The sequence below is a fragment of the Parus major genome, chromosome 12 (genome assembly GCF_001522545.3).
Source record: "Parus major isolate Abel chromosome 12, Parus_major1.1, whole genome shotgun sequence".
In the NCBI taxonomy this organism is placed as follows: Eukaryota; Metazoa; Chordata; class Aves; order Passeriformes; family Paridae; genus Parus; species Parus major.
This window is the reverse complement of record NC_031781.1, coordinates 3,183,964-3,205,080: the sequence shown is the minus strand read 5'-3', so window position 1 is coordinate 3,205,080 and position 21,117 is coordinate 3,183,964. Positions and strand designations below refer to the sequence as shown.

General features: G+C 43.8%; 2 protein-coding genes and 1 long non-coding RNA gene across 5 annotated transcripts in view; 2 read left to right on the top strand and 1 right to left on the bottom strand.

The window, feature by feature from the left end:
* The window catches only part of EFCC1 (EF-hand and coiled-coil domain containing 1), a 31,934-nt gene extending 21,160 nt beyond the window's left edge, over positions 1–10,774 (top strand). Inside the window, exons 5-8 of the mRNA XM_015640532.3 lie at positions 47–200; positions 2,626–2,784; positions 4,240–4,309; positions 5,852–10,774. Coding sequence (XP_015496018.1) covers positions 47–200; positions 2,626–2,784; positions 4,240–4,309; positions 5,852–5,985 — 517 coding nt within the window. The 3' untranslated portion in view covers positions 5,986–10,774. The remainder of the gene's footprint in view (positions 1–46; positions 201–2,625; positions 2,785–4,239; positions 4,310–5,851) is intronic.
* Positions 1–21,082, bottom strand: part of LOC107210152 — a 41,529-nt gene extending 20,447 nt beyond the window's left edge. The window contains exons 1-5 of one of the 2 annotated variants that reach the window (XR_004499174.1): positions 20,749–21,081; positions 20,499–20,610; positions 18,736–18,780; positions 2,216–2,284; positions 1,209–1,332 (exon numbers count right to left, since the gene is read on the bottom strand). This is a non-coding gene — a long non-coding RNA (uncharacterized LOC107210152). Of the gene's footprint in view, positions 1–162; positions 1,333–2,215; positions 2,285–18,735; positions 18,781–20,498; positions 20,611–20,748 lie in introns of those variants that run through there. The other variant, XR_002002219.2, reaches the window with a different exon arrangement.
* Positions 13,410–17,402, top strand: GP9 (glycoprotein IX platelet). 2 transcript variants are annotated; one of them, XM_033517356.1, is made up of 3 exons: positions 13,410–13,915; positions 15,054–15,400; positions 15,556–17,402. In XM_033517356.1, exons 2-3 carry the CDS (start codon positions 15,060–15,062, stop codon positions 15,725–15,727), a joined length of 513 nt encoding a protein of 170 aa, XP_033373247.1. In that variant the 5' UTR covers positions 13,410–13,915; positions 15,054–15,059; the 3' UTR covers positions 15,728–17,402. The 2 variants fall into 2 exon arrangements, with proteins under 2 accessions (XP_033373247.1, XP_015496034.1); XM_015640548.3 differs by having other exon boundaries at positions 13,441–13,915; positions 15,054–17,402.
* Positions 21,083–21,117: the final 35 nt, after the last annotated feature.

Below are 21,117 nucleotides of genomic sequence, written 5' to 3'. Positions count from 1 at the left end.
CTGTTGGGAGGTCTCACTGACTCTTTTCTCTTAATGATGTGTGTAGATGTGATGAAAAGATGTGGAGAAATCCGCTGTCCCACCTGGAGAGCACTGACAGGAAGGACCCTGTGGAGCTCCCAGGGAGAATCTCCCCCCTCACAGAGCAGCCAGAACTCAAGGGCCACCAAGAGAAAAAACTGGAAACAAACATGGAAGAGGTAACAGGTGCCAAACAGAGTGTGAAAGAGTTGTTTGTGCATCTTTGGGGAGCTGCATCTATATATGTTTGTATTTTATTCTGGCCATTCTGCTCTCTGTTGTTGATGTTTCTTGTTGTGCTGTAGTTGGTCAGCTCAGACATCTCCTGCTTTCCTCCAACACCTGCATTTCTACTCTGGTTCCTACCCAAAACTGCCTTTGGAGGATGAGATATACCCCAGGCCCTTCAAATACTGTCCTTGATTTACTGAGATTCCCCAGAGGTGGATGAAACACTCCCCATATCCTAAGGCATCCAACACCTCTGGAAGCAGAATAACTTTTCAATAAATCCCTCAAGCTGGCTGAGACTCCCTGTTTTGGAGTCAATTATCCTATTTACTATGTGTTTTTCTTGGGCTTAGGCTGATATATTTATATCATAAATATAAATCTAATATATCAATAATATAATAAAATGGGAATAAAATTAGTTCTCAGGTTTAGTGTGTCCAAATCCCTTGAGCAGAGGTTACAACCACACTATTTAAAGCCCCAGTGCTGTATCCCAGCAGTCCTGTGTGATCTCACTATTTAAATTCTGCAGACTTCAGTCCCTGATGGGTATAGACTGAAGGGCCAGCAATCTTCCTATGAAACAAAAATAGTGCATTGCCCTGGTCATTCAGTATTTTACCCATTCTTTAAACAGAGCAGAAAACTTCCAGTAGTTCTGGAAGGATTATGTGAATCAGTGAAATATTTAAAGTAAGGGTAAAATATTTAGGTTCTTTACATGTTGCCATCCTTTGTGTTTTAACAGTGTTTCATATCATTTTCTCCCTTGACTAAATTAAATTAAGAAGTTTACTTGTTAGGGGAGAAAAAAAATTAAAACCAGACTAAAATCCTATTTCTGCCTCACAGAATTTTCAGTATTCAATGGCCATTTATCCTTGCAATATTCTTTACAGAAACATGAAAATTCCTTCTCTACTGCTTAGCATCAGATCAGAGGAAAAAACTACCTGCAGGTAGTGCCAGTTTTCTTCTCAATTTTTTTCCCCATTCTGAGGTGCTCATCTTCCTCTGCAGCATCATTCTCCCCTCTTTTTCATCTCTGCTGGTGGATATTAGTTCTGTGCAGCTTGTCTGGAAAATCACCATTATCAACAGATTAATACAAAATTCCAGAGGAAAAATGGAACCTGTTACTCTTGATTTAGAGGCAAGCAGAGAGGTGAAGGAGCCATAGTGCCAACTCACTGTGACATGAATTAAATAGCAATAGGATGAATCATTTTGATTCCTGTTAGGAAATTTATTCTTAAGCCCTTTTATATTAGCCAGCAGTTATAGGGGAGGAATTTGCTGCTACAAAACAGACAAGTAATAAAAAATCCCTGTCAAAAAGGTGACTCTCCTTGCCATCAACAGAAAGCAAATAGGAAGACTGAGAAATGCTCTCTCTCAAGCACCTGGCAAATAAATACATTGGCTTAATAAACAAACCACCAATACTTTCTCTGAAGCTGACAGGAGTGCCCTATCCACTGCTGTGTATGCTTCTGTTTGTGGCTGCTCAGTGTGGAAAATCAAATAACAACGAGGCTAACAAGCAAGAGACTCAGCAGGCAAGTGAGGGGCAGCACTCCCAAATACTCATTAATAATTGCTCCAGCCTGAGATTTGTAAAACCAGAGGATGAGGGAGTTCTGAGATTTGTCATGTCTACAAAGTTCTACTTTCCAACAGCCCAACACTTAAAAACAGCTTCTCCTGAAGACAGGGTGGTGACCTGGGGATGACAGATGGGGAGAACATGAGTGAAGTCTAAAAATAAAGTATTGTGCTGCTGAGTGTAGTGTTACAAAGAAATTATTTTCTATACGAGCCTGCATGCAAGCTGCCAGCTTCATTAAAAAGGCAATTAGTTTATGAACTGCCATACAGGGTCAAAGGAGAAGTTCATCCCAATATCTGGAGAAAAGCAAGGAGAAACAGTGGAGAGGTTGTTCCTCTTGGTGTTCCTCACCTGGTTCCCACTGCACCAGGACTGACACATCTTGTCTCACTGAACGTACACACGATTGCTCTGTAGGAGCTGCAAGGCAAAGAGATGATCATGGGGAGGGCACACAAATTAGTTTTGCTTTATAGAGGACAACAGGAATGCAAAAGGGGAGAAAGCTGACATAGCAATGATAATATTTAAGTATAAAATATATTAAAAATTTAGTATTTAAAATTCCTGAGTGACCTGCCTGCACCCAGTGATGAATGAACTCCCCTTGTGCACAAGAGCAAAGCACTGACTTCCTAACAACTCCTGATATCTCACTTTATGGAGCACATTAAACCACAAAAGGGGGAAAACTCAGTTTTGCAGTCCTTGGGCAAGAAAGGAAAAGCTCCAGTGCCTTCAGTTTGCTGTGTTTTGTGCAGATGAAAGGCCCCTTGCTCGGGGAGCTGCAGCAGAAGGTGGAGGAGGCAGAAGGGCTAAAGATGGAGCTGCAGATGTTGGAGACAGAGAGGGTTCGGCTGTCCCTGGTGGAAGAGAAGCTCATGGATGTTCTGCAGCTTCTGCAACAACTCCGAGACCTGGTATGGTGAGAAAGCAGTCCTGGGACTGAAAACTGCCTTTTGTAGTCCTTTCCAAACTAAGAATGTGGTCATCCCTTCTACAAAGTACAAAATTCTTCACAGCAGGACAGAATTTTACATGTGTGTGGCCTGGGAACTGCCTGGTGCTTGCAGAAAAGCTTTAGACTCCTTTGGCTGGCTTTCTAAAAGCCTAGAGATCTCCTTGGAGCTGAGTCTTCAAGCTCATTACCCTCTAAACCAAAAGTGAGGCCAAATGAGGAAAACAAAGGAGTAATCAGGAAGATTCCAGAACGTGTATTTTTCCTTCTAGAACAGGACCTTTGTTTAACTGCATGCTTATGTAATTCTGAGTCAGTATTAAAGAGATAAAACTCCCAGGAGTGTTTGGCAAGAATCCCCTAAATCTCTGATGGGCTGTACCCAAGAGAAAAGAAACCTTATCCATCAGAACCTGGGGGTTTAGGTGTCACTTCTGCAGCACATTCACCTTCATGTCTGAAATACTTCATTCACAACAGAACCTACCACCTAGCAGTGACTGTCCAAAGGCACACACACATCCTGTCAGGACTAATAAAACCTCACACTGTGTTGCTGAGGCCATGAGAAATCCTCAAACTGCTCCTTACTCTGCCCCAGTCCCCACTGGGGCAGCCAAGCAGATGGAAGATGCCCCAGTGCCAGGGAGCAGGGCAGCTGTGCCTGGAGGTGACAGCATCTTCCTCCCAGAATTGCTCCCTTCCAGTTCCTGAAGTTTCAGCAAGAACAGCCTGTCCCTGCAGACAGGGGCTCCCCAGGTGATAATTCAACTGAGGCAAGACCATCTCCCAGAAAGCACGGGAGTGTCCTGACAGCACATTAGGAGAGTTTGCTTTTCCAGGCACATTATGTAATGTCCCACCAGATTTCTCATGTAAAACCACCACTGAGAGAGACCATCCAAACCCTGAGTAGTTTTTACAGTGCTCTCACTTTGGCTAATGTTTGTTACATCTCAGATCCAGCCCTGCCCCAGGACATTTGCTCTGTGCTTCAGCTGACTCTGAAGAGACCTTTCCTAAAATAACCCCACCAGGTCCAGCTCACCTTCCCCACAGACCTGGCAGAGGACTCAAAGAGATTTTGCTCTGCTTGCCCTCCTTGCCACCTACAGCTGCTTAGGCACACACTCTGGAAAATTCTGTATTTTCCACTGAATAATTGTTACTTCTCTTTCCACAACAGGAAATTAGGGGCTGTAGGTTTTACAACCCCCTACAAACTGCTGTCTGAGCAGGGTCTAAGATGAATTTGCCTTATTGAAGATAAGGCAAATATCAAGTCTTGTGTTAATCAGGATTCAGTGTCATTTTGTTTTAGTTTCCAAATGCAAATACCCTGCACACAGGTTCTGTTGCATATCTGTAAACTGGTGAAGGACAGATTTATGCCATAATGTTGTTTTATTTTTTAAAGAACATATCTAAACGAGCCTTGGGGAAAATCCTGCTGAGCACTTTGGAATCCTGCCGTGACCCCCAACCTGGTAAGAAAAGAAATCACATCTAAAGACCAAGAAGCATGAAAATGTGTCCTTTTGGGACAAACTCTGGGTAATGCACTGATGGATAGGAAAAGGAAATTTCAACTCCTGGGGTACAGCCTGGGGAGAAGGAGGTAGTTTGCAAGAAGATTACCTATAGAAAGTGATGCTTTCTAGTCTGTGACACATCAAAAAAAACACATCCAGGGTGCTTTTTTAGTCAAGTTTTAATGAAAACTTGGCCTCTGGCTGGTAATTCAGTATGCTACAAATGTTTTTAGGGTTTCATTGATACAGGAAAGTGGAAAAATGACCAAGTATGTAATGCAGCTGTTTCTCAGGTTTGCTAGCCCTGTGCTAGTGTGCTGTGTTCCTCTGCTGCAACACAAAATTTACCCATCAGAACAGTTCTGTACAGAAACCAGATCAAACCTGCACTCCTCTGATAACAACATTTCCTGATCCTTTTGTGAAAATTAAACTTGCAAATTCCTGTCCCTGGCCAATGATCTGGAGCTACCTTTGCAGGAACCGTGCAGGGACCACAGCCCCAGGGCTTTGTTTTGATGCCTTTATTCCTATTAGCAGAGCATTTGTACTTCCCTCCAATGAACATCCTGTCCCGGGAACACGGCTTGGAGGTGCTTTTAGTAGGCAGGCAGCAGGCAAAGACAAGGTTAGAAAAGAACAAATGTGGCCTGGGGGCTCTGTTTTGGAGAATATTATTTACAGGGATTTAGGGAGAATAGCATGAGAACCCTTCTGGGGTTTGCAGTTTCAAAGCCTGATTTTCCTTGTGCCCAGCAATCCAGGGCACAGGCAGCCCAGAGCCAAGCTGTGCTCTTCAGCTGCTGAGGGAGCCCAGGAAAGAGGGCAAAGACACACTTTTGTGGGCAGAGACACACGTTTGTGGGCTCCAGGACACCAATACAGAGAGAAACCACAGCTGAGCCGTGGGTTTGATGTTCTCCTGGAAGAACAGAAGAGGAGATTGTTTGGACCCACAGCACAGTGTCCAGGAGGTGCTGCCAGTTATCCTGCACAGGAACAGGGACTCCCAGGGATGCTGCTCAGAGTTCCTCCCTTTCTAACAGCAGCACAGCTCAGCTCCCTGAAACTCCAGCAGGTGCTGCTCTCTGTCCATTCTGCATCAGCCCTGCCATACCCAGCTCAGCCTCTCTGCTTTCCACTGTCTGGCTGAGCACCTGGGGAGAGTCCAGCAGCTTTTCCCGAGTCTTTGTACTCAAACGTTTTTCTGTGACAAGCCAAAGTGGGTGGCTGGGTTGGCAGTGGTGATATGAAATAGTCTTTGTTCACACAAGAACGTGAGACCTCAGGGGGCAGGGTCTGAAGCAAGAGAAGAACAGAGAAGACAGCTGAACCCAGGTTTGCTCATGTTTTTCATGGACAGGAATTCATTATTTGGTCACGAATTTAGACATTTTATTGAAAGGGCACCTATGAAGAAAAGAGACTTTTGTGATTGTGAAACTGGAACTTCCTTACTTTGTTCAAATGCTGATGTTTGCAATTTTCTTCCCCAAGGCAAAGCCCAGCTGTTGGAAGTGCTGAACACCCTCCAGCAGGAGCTGGCCACCTGTGAACTGTTGCACAAGCAGCCCATGGAGCAGGCACAAAGCCCACGGGCCCTGTCCAACCCCCTGGTCATCTCCTGCTGAGCCCAGCCAGCCCCAGGACAGCTGGAAGGAGGAATGAAGGACATTTGTCCAGCCCAGCCAGGCCTGGACTGGCCAGGAGCGAAGAGTGACCCCAGGGAAGAGCAGCAGCCCTGGGCTGAGCACAGCTCTGCCTTGGCTGGACTGCAAACCCCAGCCCTGGGCTGCCCTGGGGTGCCCTGGGGTGCCCTGGGACTGGGCTGGCACCAAACTGTGCCCAGCACCCTCACCTGACCCACAGCCATTTACAGCCCTGGGGATGCAGGGGCTGGCCACAGTCTGCAGCCTCTGTGGAAGCCCCACTCCAAAGCCAAGTGTTACCCCTGGATTTGTTATCCCTTACCCTACAAGTGACAAACTGAATGATAAACACACCCAGGAGTGTGTGCCAGCAGAGGACGTTGTAAGGGCTCTGTGTTTCTCACTCAATTATTCACCTTATTTAACTCTGAAGCTAGATTTTTTATTGCTCTGCTGAATTTTATATTGGCAATTATAGAGGTGCCTTAGGAATATGCAGCAGCCTTTCCTGTCAACAAAATCAGGCAGATTTTACATAAAAAGTTAAATTTAAATGCTTGAAGAAGATCCAAAGCACTCTTGTTCCCAAGGTCTCAGGGAAAGGAAGGGCTAAAAAATTCACTTTGCTGTCGTTCTGTGTTAGCAAACAACCCATGCAGTGCACAAGAGAGTTCTCAAGTTTAATTTCCCTCAATGCAGCTGCACAGACACAAAATTAGCCCCCACATTCAGGCCAATTAATGTAAAAGAGCTGGGCCTAATCATGGTGCCATGGAATGTTTTAATCTGCAATAAAATAATTCCTGGGGCAACAGTTAAAAAAAAAAAAAGAAAATAGGTTTCTTTCAAGGTGTTTTTGCTGTGTCATTCACCTGCCAAACAGGCAGAATTCCTAAAAGAGCCAGCTGAATTTATGTTATTGAAAAGAAGCACTGTGGATCTTTTAAGAATGTGAAATTATCTGCCTGAGATAATGCCAGCGATGAAGTAAGATCATTCCACTGTACATGTATGATTTTTTCCCAGAAAATGGTTTTCATACAGGAATAAGGTCCACAAGACAAGATGGGGAATAAGATTTCCATTCCTTTCCATTCAGAACACACTGTGCAGCTCACACACACCTCCATTAAAAATTGTGGCACATTTGAGCCACACTGGGAACAAGAATTTGTATTATTTTCATTTTATTTCATTTTAAAGGAGAAAAAAAAAAGGGATTATGCAAACAGGGAAACAAACTCTACTCAATGGTGATTTACCTCATTGGGGTTCTTTTTGTATTTTGGGGGGTTTTTTTTGTGGTTTAGCAGAGGAAGATTTTAAGAATAGATATATATTGTTAATGAACATTTTTCTTATAGATACATTAGACAGGACATATATACATAGAATAATATTCACCCTCTAAGAAAGAAAACTGTCTTTTAATGCTAAATATATTACTAACAAAATACCAGAGCATAATATACTATGAGTAGAACTGATGGGATTTTGGTGTGTTTTTCCCACAAGCCAGACATTTGTAGCAAAAGCTCTGTTCAGCTGCAGCAGTGGTGGGACTGGAGGCAGCACAGAGGTAACTGGCCCTGTATTCTGCAAAAGGGATCTCCCTGCTCCAAGTTTGGTTTTATTCATAGAAATTAATCAGAAATGCCACAGAGTTTGAAGGAGAAGAAAAGGAAAAATAATTGCATTCACTAGGAAACAAATTGGAACATCCAAAATAATGGAGATGATGAGTAAAGGCAAAAAGCAAATCATGGAAGCAAGAGCTCAGGCAAAGCACTCTGATCTCAGAAACATGCTTAGATCACAATGAAAGGTCCTTAAAACAGCATAAAGTGCCACTGAAGGGAGGCAGTGAGCAATACCTAACAGGAGGGGGAATCCCAGGGATTTCTCTTTCCTCATCCTTTTAGCTGAAGACACCTCGTATTTCAGAGCAGTTCACAGGATGACTCCTCATTAAAAATATGTAAAGCAAAGCTGCCAGATTTTCTCTAGTTATAAACCCTGAGCAGTGCCCTTCAGCTGGAGCAGCTGAAGGTGCAGAAATGGCCAAGGCAGGAGGCAAACACTGAGTGATTTCAGAGCTGCTGATAAGAGAGGATGGGGAGCTCTCCTTCTCTCATTGCAGGCTCTGGTTTCCCTGTCAGAGACAGAGATCCTATGGCTGTGCTGTGCCTGCATTTATGAAATCTGATGAGGAAATAAACTCTAAATAACCTCCAACCAGCTCCACCAAATGCAGGAAGTTTCACTGAATGCAGTCATCAACACTGGGCTAGAGACACCAAATGAGGGCAAAGAGATAATAAGAAAATGCAGGAAGAGGCTTGCAGCATCTTCTAATGAATGTACAGTTCTCCTCAGAGGAACTGCTGCTTATTTATACCCTGCTGTAAGTGACCATGTGATTAATTCAGCTAGCAACTTGATCAAACTGACTTTCCAAATTGTTGGTATATCAGCATTCAGTGATAGGAAATAATAGGATTAGCACAGCAGCATTTTCAGCTCTTGAGATTTTATCACAGGTCACACTATATAAAGGAATTATTTAAGAACCCAAGGCGCTTGATCAGCTTTCATTAGCAATCTGCAGCCTTAAGGACCAGGATAGCTCAAAATACTAAGCCTATTAAAAAAAAAAAAAAAAATAATATCCTACATTGCTTTGAAATGCAAATATCAGGGTTTGAGGATGCAATGCAAGAAGTGGAAACTAGGGCTGGCAATAATGTTATCTCACATCCTGCAGCAAACACTGTGTGGTTGCAGAGTTGGAGAATGCTCAGGACTGACCTCCCAACCCCAGGGCAGCTCTGCCCTCTGACATCTCCTCCTGAGTGAAACATTCCTGACAATCCAGCTGCTGGCAGCAGGAACTCAGCAGAACAGGACCAGACCTGTCTGCAGGGACTTTTTGGGGCTCTTCATGGGTGATCAGGAGTCTGGGCAAACTCTCCTGCAGTTCAGTGTGCAAACAGCTGGGCACATCTGCAAGGGTGGGTCCCACAATCGGTGTGTAAACTCAGCATTAGTGGGGCAGGAGCAATGGCACTGGAGCTGCTCTCACTGGAGAAAATTAATTCATCACTGCACTGATACCCAGAGTCAACTGGTTTATTTCAAAACCAGTGGAGTCATAGCTTTGTAAAGGACAGTATAAAAATAACCATTGTATCAATTATGGACAGTGAGTGAAATTCTGCAATGAGTTCCCACAGTAAACTCATCACCTGGGCTTTCCCAATGTAGTCTTTGACATCAGACACTAATTAATATCTAACTCATCTCTCCAAGAATAGCTGCTCAGTGTGGCCATAAAGTTCAGTGTCCTGCCTTCTACATTTCCAACTCTTCAAGCAGAAAATCAGCTAATGATTTTAGCTGATCTTGTTTGTCACCACTCCCTTAAGCAAGGAGCACTCCACAACACTCTGAGTGCTGAACAATCTCACACCTTTCACAACCCTACTACAGCTGTTCTGCAATAAACTGGTAAAGATTAATGCTTAAACACCTTTAGCAGGCTTGCCTGAAGAATTAGCAGAGCACTGGAACAAGGTCATTCATGGATAGCTCTTTGTCACACTGGGAATTCAACAAACAGCCCGAACAGCTGGAACAGAGCAGTGAAATTATCTGGAAATGAGGATACCACATGCCACCATTTATATCAGGAGAGGAGGGGCTGGTTTGGACTACCTTTAGCCTGGTCCAAGCACTGAACCTCCATTAGCACAAATCCCAGGTATTTCCAGAGTGAATACTGCAATTTAATTTAATATAAAAGGCACGCACGGAAAATAGAGAGCAGGAGATTTGCTCTGACAGCTCAATCCCAATCCTAATTAAAACATTCCCATAAATGTGGTGTTGTGTTGTGCCTGCCTGCAGCACTGGATTGTATTTTCAATGACAGTGACTGTGCTTAAAGAGCTAGAAAAAGACCTGCTTTTCATTAGAGCAAAGCAAGCAAGGCAGAGATGGGCACAGAGCCTCCAGTTTGCCCAGCCCAGAGCTGTCTAAATCCAAATTGATCATGAATATTTTCATGAATCCTCTGAGTTCCATAAAACACAAACATGTGAGTTAAGGCCTCTGATTTAGACAGATCCCTTAATACACACATTTTGTACCTCGGATTTATTTGTATCTTGGAGACAACAGAAAATAATTTCCTAAAAATAAATCAGTATTTTGTTCTTTCAGGTAATTCTTTTGAATTGAGAAATTACAGCTCAAGAGCCGATTCGGGGGATGCTCAACACTGGAGAATAAAATAACTTGGATGACACCTAGTGGGAAAATAAGCAATCACTGGGTGAAATTCTGAATGGGGGAAACGGCAAAGAGAGAGGTTCTTTGTGAGAACAGGTGGGAGGAGAGAGGATTTCCTGATAAAATGGAAGAAGTACAATTTAGGAGAAGAATTTCCTAAATGACAAGACTTTATCTGCCTGCAGAATAATCTGAAGAAATGGGATTTTTTAGTTGGAAGAGGCAAAACCCCATTAGGCAGAATCACGATAAATGTGCAGCAGGAAAAAATATGGACAGGAGGAAACTCTGAGTCCTCCTATATGGAAATACTCAGAAGGCTTTGACAGCAAATTCTGCAGAGTGAAGTAGGTAAGAGGAATATTTTGGCCTTCAGGCAACTATAGCTCCTGATTTGAGAGAAGCCACAGTTTTTCTTTAATTCATTTTTGCTAACAATATTCCTTGATGTGAGAATGAATTTTGTGAATTTTTTATCCTCCTTCTTGGTTATTTGTAGAATTAATTAATTACCAGTGACTCACATCCAAATTACAAAGCTGTATTTTGGTTAGTCTGCTCTCACCAACCTATTTGAAAGTACAAAAGAACAGAATTAATCAAGGTGAGAGGTTTTAAATGAGAAGCTGTCCATTTGCAATGTGAGGTGGGCAGTTTTTTCAGCACTGGAGATGGAAGCAGTGCTTGAGAAAACTGCTTTTCTAGGTCAAGAACAGGTCACTGACAGCAATAAATGACTGTAACTCCTAAAAAGTGTCTAGAAAAGATACTGGCATCTTCTGCCTGAATTTGCTCTCAGCAGGTCATGTGTTTGATCTGCACTTTTATCTCCAACTTGCAGTTTTTATTCTGAGCCACAAGGAAAGCAGTAATCTCCTCTCAGCCCTTTTGCTCCCTGAATAATCAGACACAGCCCCATGGAACTCAGTGGAGAAGTCAAGGGCTCCAAAGAAAGCTGATCCAGAGAAAAAGGCTTTCAGGGGAGAGGTGAGGAGACGGGGGCTGTTTGGGAACCAAGAGTGTCCAGAAATCCCTTTCCACTGAGAGGAGACAGAGCCTCTCTCATTCACAAAAACTCCAGATGGATTCTCTCTGTGGACAAAAATACTTCCATACCCTAACAAGATTATAGCGGATTATAACTAATTTTTTATTTTTTTTTTTTTTTCAAATTGTCTCTTAATAAATCCTCTTAAATGAAGAGTCCTCATTTGGCCAACAAAAAGCTATAGCCCTAAAATCAGAAATGTAAATGCCTGGTGCTTCTGCCAGATACTCTGCACACCCTCACCTCCCCAGGGAGCTGGAACACTGGGCACAGTGCATGGGGACTCAGCTTGAGCAGCCACCTCTGACAGCCCCAGGGACACCTGGAGGAAGGTGGGACTAACTCTGAGGATAGCACAGAATGTGAGTGTGGACTCCAGGGGATTCCAAATGTTTTCAATGCGAAAGGACGCAGCATTTGACTTCACCGTGGGACAGGAAGGTTTTGATTCCGTGTGGCAGCACTCCTGAAGGCACAGTGGCACAGATTGTGCAGGCACAGGGGCACACAGACATTTATGAAATCCATGGATGTGCTTCCCAAAAGCAGTGAAACAATCCCAGGGGTGGAAGGACCTTCCTGTCATTATCAGTCCACTCACAGGTCCAGCCATTCCACTCCTGACAGGCAGGTGAACTTCTCACTTCTCAAGGGAGGCATCGCCCTCCTCATCTCATAGAAAAGATCAAAACTCAAATGGGCTTTGAAGTATTTTTATCTTTCCCCCCTGGCACTGTCTGAATTGCCTTTTCAAATGCTAAAGAGCAGAGATACACAATAAAGCATTTTCTTAAGGAAGTTCCTAATGAAGTTCAGGCCCCTGGAAACTCATTAGACCTAATGAAGAGAAGTTCTTTAAAAGCAAGTAAAAATTAGACAATAAGTGTTGCATCCCAAGAGTTGGTAGGGGAAGCTATCAGTGGCAAACCATGGGATGAGACCCATGTTTAGGGACACTCTCCCACAGCCCCTTGTTGTTTCTGTGTACCCATTTCCAAGTTACATCATTCTGGTTATGCCATTCCTTGTCCCTGCCCAAAAGTTATTTCATCCCTGCTGCCCACCCCAGTTCCAGAATATTCCTCGCTCTGGACTCCCCCATTGGTTCCTGTTCCCTGTTGCTCCACCCCTGAACCCTGGTTGGTTGTTATCCCTTGGCCCTGCCTTTGCCCTCAGCCCATTGGCCCACAGTCCTGATGCTCTACCCATCCCTGGCTGTATAAATCCCTGGACCCTCCTATGTTTTAGGTTCTTTGTCCCTGTTATCAAGGTGAGGATAATAAACTCCCTAGGAACTCCACACAGAGAGCCCCTCTCATCTTTTCTCCTCGGCTCGGTGCACGAGTGTCCGGTGCTAAGAGCTATCCCTTTCCCTGGACACATCAAGCTCCCTGGTCTCGGCAGCTCCTGCCCTGTCACTACAAACAAGAATTGCTGCCAGGATAATTTATACACCTGAAGTTTCCTTTCCTCCCAGGAAGAGCCTGTAAAGAGAGGACAGCTCAAAACCACAGCTCTGCTACACGTCTGCAACACGAAAACCTCACCTGGGCTTCATTTCCAAAAGCAGAAAAGAGCTCCAAGCCTGTCCCCAAAACAATACTACACAGAGGTGGCCTGAATGAAGCACCAGATCCACAACCAGCTGGGTTTCCAAATGTCAGCTGCCATCACAGTTCTTGTGTGTTCATGGCTGGTAACTGAAGCAAAGCAAAACTTGGATCCAAAACTTGCACACCCAATCAGAAGTGAAAAGAAAATCCGGTTTTTGCTTTCCCTTCACACAGACGTGGTGTTCTTTGTTTAAACGAACAGATAAATGTGTATTATAAACCTGTATGATCCTAATGTACTGGCTTTGCAGCCAAATACACAAAGATCATTTCAGAAACCTTCCTTTCACTAGTTGGAGTCATCGTTTTTGAACATGGGTGACCCAAATAAAAGTTGGGTTATGACCCAAATAAAAGTCACACTTTGTGTGACTTCAACACAATTTCTTCTGTTTCAGTTCAATGGCATTAATATTTCCTTTCCCTATTCCTGTCTTTCTCTATCCCTTAATGATGCCACCTATCATGGTTATTTTGATGTTATGGTGTGCTTTTATAGAAGTTTTATTGAAAAGGTGAGAAGGCAGATACTAAACAAACCTGGCTGACTAATACAGAAAAACTCAATTTCACAGGCTAACTTCATCTCCCTCATCAGCAGCTCAGGGCCAAACTAACTTTTATTCCTGGAGATTTTTTGGAGGAAAAAAATCCCACAAATCTCAGATTAATTCTTCCAGATACTGTGAGATGCAATAGGGAAAATACATTAGGAATAAAACAAAAATCCCAAAGCATTTCCTCTTGCCTGCAGAAAACACAAGACCCACCCCAAGCACTTTATGTCACAGCACAACCATAAATAGCAGCTTGCTCTGGGGTGCTGCCCCATCCTGCCCAGGAAAAAGCTCATCTTCCCTGCCACACTTCCTTGGGGACTCTGAGCACTCAGCCTGCACTGCCATCCACACTGCAGCACTTTGGCAGGCGGAGGGAAAGGGATCAAGAGGGATCAGACAGGGTAAGTGTCAGCCAGGCACCTCCCCAGCTCTCCCTTCTGCATTTTTGCCATAGTTCTTGTTTCTGTTTGTGTTTGGGTTTCTTGCTGTTTCAGTATTAAATCAGAAGAGATCATCTTTTCCATAAATATCACCTAACTTTTTTTAGACAGCTGTCATAGTCTGTCCTTCTAAGATGATTACTTTGAGCTCCAGTAGATTTTTTGAGAAATCACAGATGAGTATCTAGATTCAGAGGAAAGATACTCAGAATAACTCACTGACAAAGACACAGGAGATGGTTGAGTCAGCTTCAGAAAGAAAGAAGATTTTCAGACATTTACAATCATTCAATCCCTTAAGGTTCATTTTTAAACCTGGTTTAAGCACACAATTTTAATACTAGATCTATGAAGATATGGAAGCAGAATAGAAACCTTTGCCTAAAACTAAACTGTTTTTTCCCATCATGTCCTGGTGACATTCTGTCCCAGAATTTTGATCAATAATATTTTTTGTACAGATATGAAGGGAAAACAATGAACCAGAGAGGAAAGGGAAGAACTGTGTTCTGTCTTCAGTGTTTGTGCTGAAGTTGGTCTCTGTGGGACATATAGAAGCTAAAGATTTTATTCCACAAACCTAAACCTGGGGAAGAAATAACTTCTGTGGTTCTGATAACTTGAGAGGCTCCCTGCAACAGAGGCCAGACAGAGTTAAAGGAATAAAATAGGGGTTTATTAAAAGGCCTTTAAAGGATGCAGCTTGGGCAGTCCAAGATCCTGGATGTGGCTCCAGTCAAGACGGACCATGGGTCACAAATTTTCACACTTTTATAAGTTTTGATCCATTTCATATTGGGGTTAATTGTGAAATTCCAGCTGCAGGTGATGCAGTCCCATCCTCCCAGATTGCTCTCCTCAATTCGCTGCTGTTTGTACTTTTTGGGCCTGAAGCTGCAGCGGTTCTGGGGCTGGAAAAGGATTGTTGTGTATGCCTGAGCTGTGAGGAGAACTTGCTGACACTTTGTATGAAGTTCAGAGTTATATACTAATGCAGCACAGAATCTGCAAAATACGAAAGCTAAAACTTAAGGCATCAGTTCTGCTCTTAGAACCACACTAATAAACCTATAAACCTCACTTATTGTCGTTTGTGCAGCTGGAGATGGAGCTGCTGGCCATGCTGGGCTGTGCCCTGCTGTTCCCCATGGTCCTGGGTGAGGATTGTCCATCGCTGTGCAGCTGCTGGTCCCTGGGGGAGGCGTGGGGGATGCATGTGGACTGCAGCTCGCGGGGGCTGCGCTCCCTGCCCGCCCTGCCACGCCTGACCCGCAGCCTGCACCTGCACAACAACAGCCTGGCCTCCATCCCTGCTGGATCCCTGGACAGCCTGGGCCACCTGCAGGAGCTGCAGGTCTGGGACAACCCCTGGCACTGTGACTGTCACATCCTCTACCTCAAGCTCTGGCTGCAGGATTTCTCCGCGCCCGCGCTCGCCCGGCTCAGGTGCGCCAGCCCCGCTCATCTGAGGATGAAATCCCTGGGGCAGCTCACTGGGAATGATCTGGGCGTTTGTACAAGGCTTCTCCCAACCAAGTCTCTCCAGTTCTTCTGGCGGGACCTCATTTTAATTGCTGGAGTGATAATTACCCTTATTTTAGTGGCGCAGGCTCTGAAGATCTCCAAAAAGCTGATCTGCCAGCTCACCCTCGGGCGCAGGCGCTGGAGGAGGAACATCCCCAAAACACACAAGATACAGTGAGTGCTCTTCCCTGCCAGCAGCCTTCAGAAACTTCAAAGTCCTCCACAACAGAAGAGCAAGAGCACTGGTAACACTGCTCTGAATAGTCAATGATAAAAAAGCTCAAAGTTTGGGTCCTCAGGCAAGTTTGATTTAATTTTCATCCAAAAAGAAGCTCGATGAGGTTTGGACAGGCAAGTTCCACACTGCTGCCATCTACTCATAAGAAGAGCAGTTTCCACTGATTTTTAAAAATCATTTAACTTGTGCTTTCCCTCTGAATTCTCAGCTCTCATAAAAAGATTTACACTCCCACATCCTACGCTTTTTAATATACGGAGAAGAACACCCAACTGTATTATTTTAACAACTCTTTTCTCACTCAGGCTCTGTGAGTTTAAAACCCATCACCATCTCTTGGTGTCACAGTGGGCTTGGTAGGACCATTCCTGTGTGCAGAACAACTCAGCCCCCTCTTCCTCAGGTTCAGGAGCTTTCTGCCACCAAAAACACCAAGATTATATACACTGGATACTGAATTTATCCCTTGCTGAATACACTTAAAGATGAACTGATAATGAGAATATAATCAGCAAAATAATTTTAAATCTTACTGAATTTCCTGGAGGGTGAACAACAATAAAGCATTCTATGTGAAACTGAAATAATGGATGCTGAACATTCATATTGGCCCAAATGTGATCTCTTTCTATGATTCTAAACATTTCTGATTAAATTTCTAAGACATTTCAAGAACTTGTCCTCTGGAGATAATTTTAGAATATTTCCCCTGCACTGAGCTTTTCAATTTTTTAAAAGACAACCAACATTCTGTAGGAATGCAGAATATTACAGAAGAAATGCACTCTGCCATCTCTCATGGAATTTCCTACATGATATTTCTTGTTTCCCCAAAATTAAATAAATCATTAACACTAAAAAGCTTATCACTCTCTTCTGTTCCTATAAACCAGATATGCATAGAATAGTAAACTGTTTTACTACATGGCTTCAATAGTACAAATGTTTTTAAAATGAGCCATTAGCAAACATTTCTGCTTACACCAACCACCATATCGAATAAGATGCACAGAATACAGGAAAAAAATAATTGAGAGAACTTTTCTGTCCTTATAAGAGGAAAGAGAAGGGAATCTCTTCCATGGCAGAAGCTCACATTCTACCAAAACAGTGTTGTATTTAGAACTCTTGGTCCATTTGGGTTTTATCTGGAAAAAACCCCTCTGCAAAGGGGACAGATGGAGCTGACTGAGGGCTCAAAAGCAACACTCAGTGTTTATCTGGCAGGGCCACTGTGTCATGCTTAAGCCACACACTCCATCAAACTGCACAAAAAAAACCTGCAGTTGCTAACAATGTGCAAATGCAGGAAAATACATCAGCTATCAAAATGGAACATGCAAGCAGCACTCCCAAAATGGGTTTGGAACACCCCAGAAAGTGTCACTGCATCCTGCCTGCAAGGGGCAAACTGGTGACTGTGTCTGCTTGCAGTCTGGGAACACTGGTGTGACTGCTGGGATGATAATAAATAAAATAAAATAAAAAGTTATGAGGTTTGTTTCCACACTGGGCAGGACAGGTCATCAGAGTCATTATTATTGCCCAAAACTTCACTGTAGCACACAGAGAAGGTTTGTGTGAACAGCAATTCTGGGTGAACAGCAGTTCTGTGTAGACTGAAACTCAATTAACGTGAAGAATATTTGCAGGCTTCATTTATTAAATAGCACAAGATGTGAATCACCTTTTTGCCTATGAATTCTCTACATTTTGTTAACACTGGAGCAAACAGCATTGCTCAAGATGAATTCTGTCCAGCTTCCTGCTTGCTTTCTGCCAGGCTGAATTCAGAGTTTATTCTAGGTCTGTTGTTTGAGCTCAGGCACCAGAGCAGTTTGCAAGGCTCCATCATCACAAAATGCTGCTCTCCTTTGTGCTACAGGGCCACCATCCTGACAGAATGTGATTATTATGATCCATGTGCTAACAGGCAGCTCTGGAGCTCCCTGAAACACAAGGCAGCTCATTCCCTAAGAACCACCCTGTTTCAGCTGAGAGCAGGCTGAATAAAACAGCTCAGCTCTGCCCAACAAAATAAAACGGCTCAGCTCTGCCCAATAAAAGTAGGAAATGACATGGCTTGGGGAATGGAGCCAGCTTGAGCCCTCCTGTCCTGGCACAAGCATATCCTTGCAAAAGAGAAGCAAAAGTGCATGCCTGTGATGTAAGTTGTCTTAGAAGAGATGCTCATTCAGAGAAAAACTGCAATGTTTTCACTAAAAAGTACCAACCACTGCTGTGGAGTCACTGCATTTGCATGATTTCCACCCCGTCCCATGTTCTAAGGATGTTGGTATTTTAAGAACATACATTTCTCATGTGTTTCAACCCCACCTCCTGCAGGTGAAGGTTAAATGATGAATGAGTTCTAGGTGTACTCGACAGCTTTTTTTTCCCCCATGAAGTAAAAAGGAAGAAATCTGAAAACTATTTTTTTTATCACCCTGGAGTCTCACGTGCTTTGAGAATGAGCCCAGCCTTTCCCAGGAGCTCTGGGCAGCTCCATGAGGTGGGTACATGGCATTTTTCTGTTCTGACAGTCTTCTCATAAGTGTAAGTGAGTGTAGGAAGTAGATTTGATGGGCTTACATTCATATCCAACCTGTGAGGATTTTGACTGTAAACCTGTCCTAAGGTTTGCTCAGCAACCTACATAAAATCCATTCACACTAAATTCATTGTGCTCAGAGACTAAGCACAGCTTTGCTCTCAGGAACAAAATACACTGCAAAGTTAACCAGCTTGTTCTGTATTTATCATTTGGTTAAGTAGCTGTGGATTTAAGGATTCAGATTTAGTGGTCCCTTTCAAAGAATTTAATTACACAGAAAATGAGTAATGCAAAGTAAAATATTTCTTTCTGTTCAGTTAAACCCCAGCTATGTCATAGGAGATATGTCACATAATGACAGTAATTTTCCATATTAGTTGCATACCTTCTGCTTGCACTGACCAGATATGGAAATGCATTAAAAACTACTAGAATAACTCATCCAATAAAAAGATTAAAACTCACCCAAGAAAAGGTTTCCAACAGCAGAAAACCAAGACTATTCCTAGCCTAATAGGACAAGAAAAAGATAGTTATTTCCTCAGGTGAACAGGAAATTTCTCCTATTTTTGAACTAGTAAACATAAACTGTAAGAACTAAACCCTAATTCAATGTACAAAATACATGCAGAATTCAGTGGAACAGGTTGTTGGTTGGCCTGTGCTGCCACTCTTGTATTCTAAATTAATTAACCAATGCATATTCATTCTCCTGATGGTTTTTGCACCCTAAATGCACTCTTTGGGGAATTATTAAAATAGAATTTGAGGCTTCACAAAACTTCTGTTGTTCCTGGATTGTTAAGGTCCACACACTTGCATGTTATGATTTACACCTGAATGAGAGGATTTTACTTTTGTTGCCAACAGGTGAAACTGAGATACTAAAATTCCTACCTAATGGCTCCTTTGATAGTGCTAAGTTTACTGTAATGATTAATTTATTTTTCTTAATGCCTTTTCTCTCCAGAGCACAAAACAATTTCCCAGAGTGCTGCAGCTCTGTTGCTGGAACCCACGTAAATATTTTGCCACTACATTGACTCCAATGAAATTCAGATTAACTCAATAATGGGTGTGTGACAACAAATTGCTGCAGTTGCATAATGGCCACATGGCTGCTATTTATACTTATTTATACTTCCCAGGGGCAATTTACTCCTGACATGGCCTCTTCCCCAGCAGCACTTCCCAGTGTTTATCCCAAGTGATGTCACAGCTACTGCCTGACCTGGCATCTTCATTTGTGGCAAAAGAAATGGGATGTGCCTGATGGAATTCTTCTCAGATTTCATTTGGCTTGGCTTGTCTGACCAGCAAGCACCCAGCTCTCGAGCAATCTAGAGTTATTTAAATTGAATGGTGCTGGTTTTGCATCAAGACATTCCCTGGGAAAAGTGGATTGAAACCTCTTCCCTCAGAATTCTCTGAAAGAATAGGGCTACAGAAATACAGAACTTTAATCTTAGTCCAAGGGGAAAAAATTCAAGCAAAGCCTTTCTTAAATGACTTTGATCTCCAGGGAAGGGAGTGTCAGCAGGGATGGATTGCAGCCTCCCTTTTCTCCTTGAATCATCCTTCTTGTCTCCTCTTTAGGAGTCAAAACGGTTTTACCTCTTAACTAATAATTTGTTTTTTGACAAGGATTCATAGATTGCCTCTTACAGAGAAGGACTCTGGAACCTGACACATCCAAATAAAATCCATCTTTGCAATCCTCTCCCATCAGCAGCAGTGCACAGCAGATGAAGGCTGTGGCAATGGCCACACCACCAAAGGTTGCCCTCAAGGCAGCAGAGCATTTAGAACCGAGGGTATTTTTGACTCCCCTGAGTTTGCAAGGACACTGCAAACCCCAGTAATTTAATGTTCAGATGCACTTACCAAAGCTGGATTACAGAAAGACAAATCCTAAAGCAGCAGCAATTACAACCCGAAGGAAAGGGGCAATGAAAGGACACAAATTGTGTGAGCAAAAACTCAGAGCCCCAAAAGGATTCCTTTGCCCCCAGTCACTGCTTTGTCCAGCTGCTCTGAAACTGGACCAGCATTGGCACCTAGAGGCCAATGTGCTCTGTCAATGTGTCTAATTAGTAAAGCTTATTTTTATTAGCATCTTGATTTTCCGTGTAACCTAAAGGAGAGTACGTGTTCAAGAGCACTTTGCTTTGCAGATAACCCAGACAGCAGTTAAAACAAGTAATGCCAGACTCTTGAGATATATTCACCTTAATACACAGAAGCAGTCTGAGATGTAACAGTCCCACATATCCATGTGCCTATGTCAGACACGCAGCTGGATGTTAACACCTCTAAAGCCATCTCTCAGCAGCACAGGACCTGGCAAGGGTGAAAAAACACAGCCCTGAGCCTCGGCCTGTGCCTGTGGGAACAAACCACACCCTGCTGAGACCTGAAAACGAAGAGCCAGCGAGGCAAGCCAGCGGCACTTCCCGGAAGGCCCAGTGGCAACTGGACCTGTTTGTTTCTGCAAGAGGAATACACAAAACCCGCAGAACACAGCTCAGAAATCCGCCACTCCAGCGGGGATGCGGAGGAGCGCTGCGGGTGCAGCTTCTCTGCCCGGACAGCGATCCATGGCTCAGCAGCAGCACCGCCACTGCCTGTGGGCCCTCGCATGACGGGTTCGGGTGCTTGGACCGCGACACGGGGCAGTGACGGATCCCCGCTCGGAGCCGGCACAGCACAGCCCGGCCGCGACCGTGCCGGGCAGGGGCGGGTCCGGGGCGGGCCCTGAGCGGTCCTGGGGCGGTGCCGAGGCGGTTCCTGAGCGGTGCCGGGGCGGGCCGTGAGCGGAGCCGAGGTGGGCCCTCAGCAGAGCCGAGG

What these genes read in the sequence shown, in the direction of transcription:
- GP9 (XM_015640548.3), top strand. Translation starts at nt 15,060, where the DNA reads ATGGAGCTGCTGGCCATGCTGGGCTGTGCCCTGCTGTTCCCCATGGTC.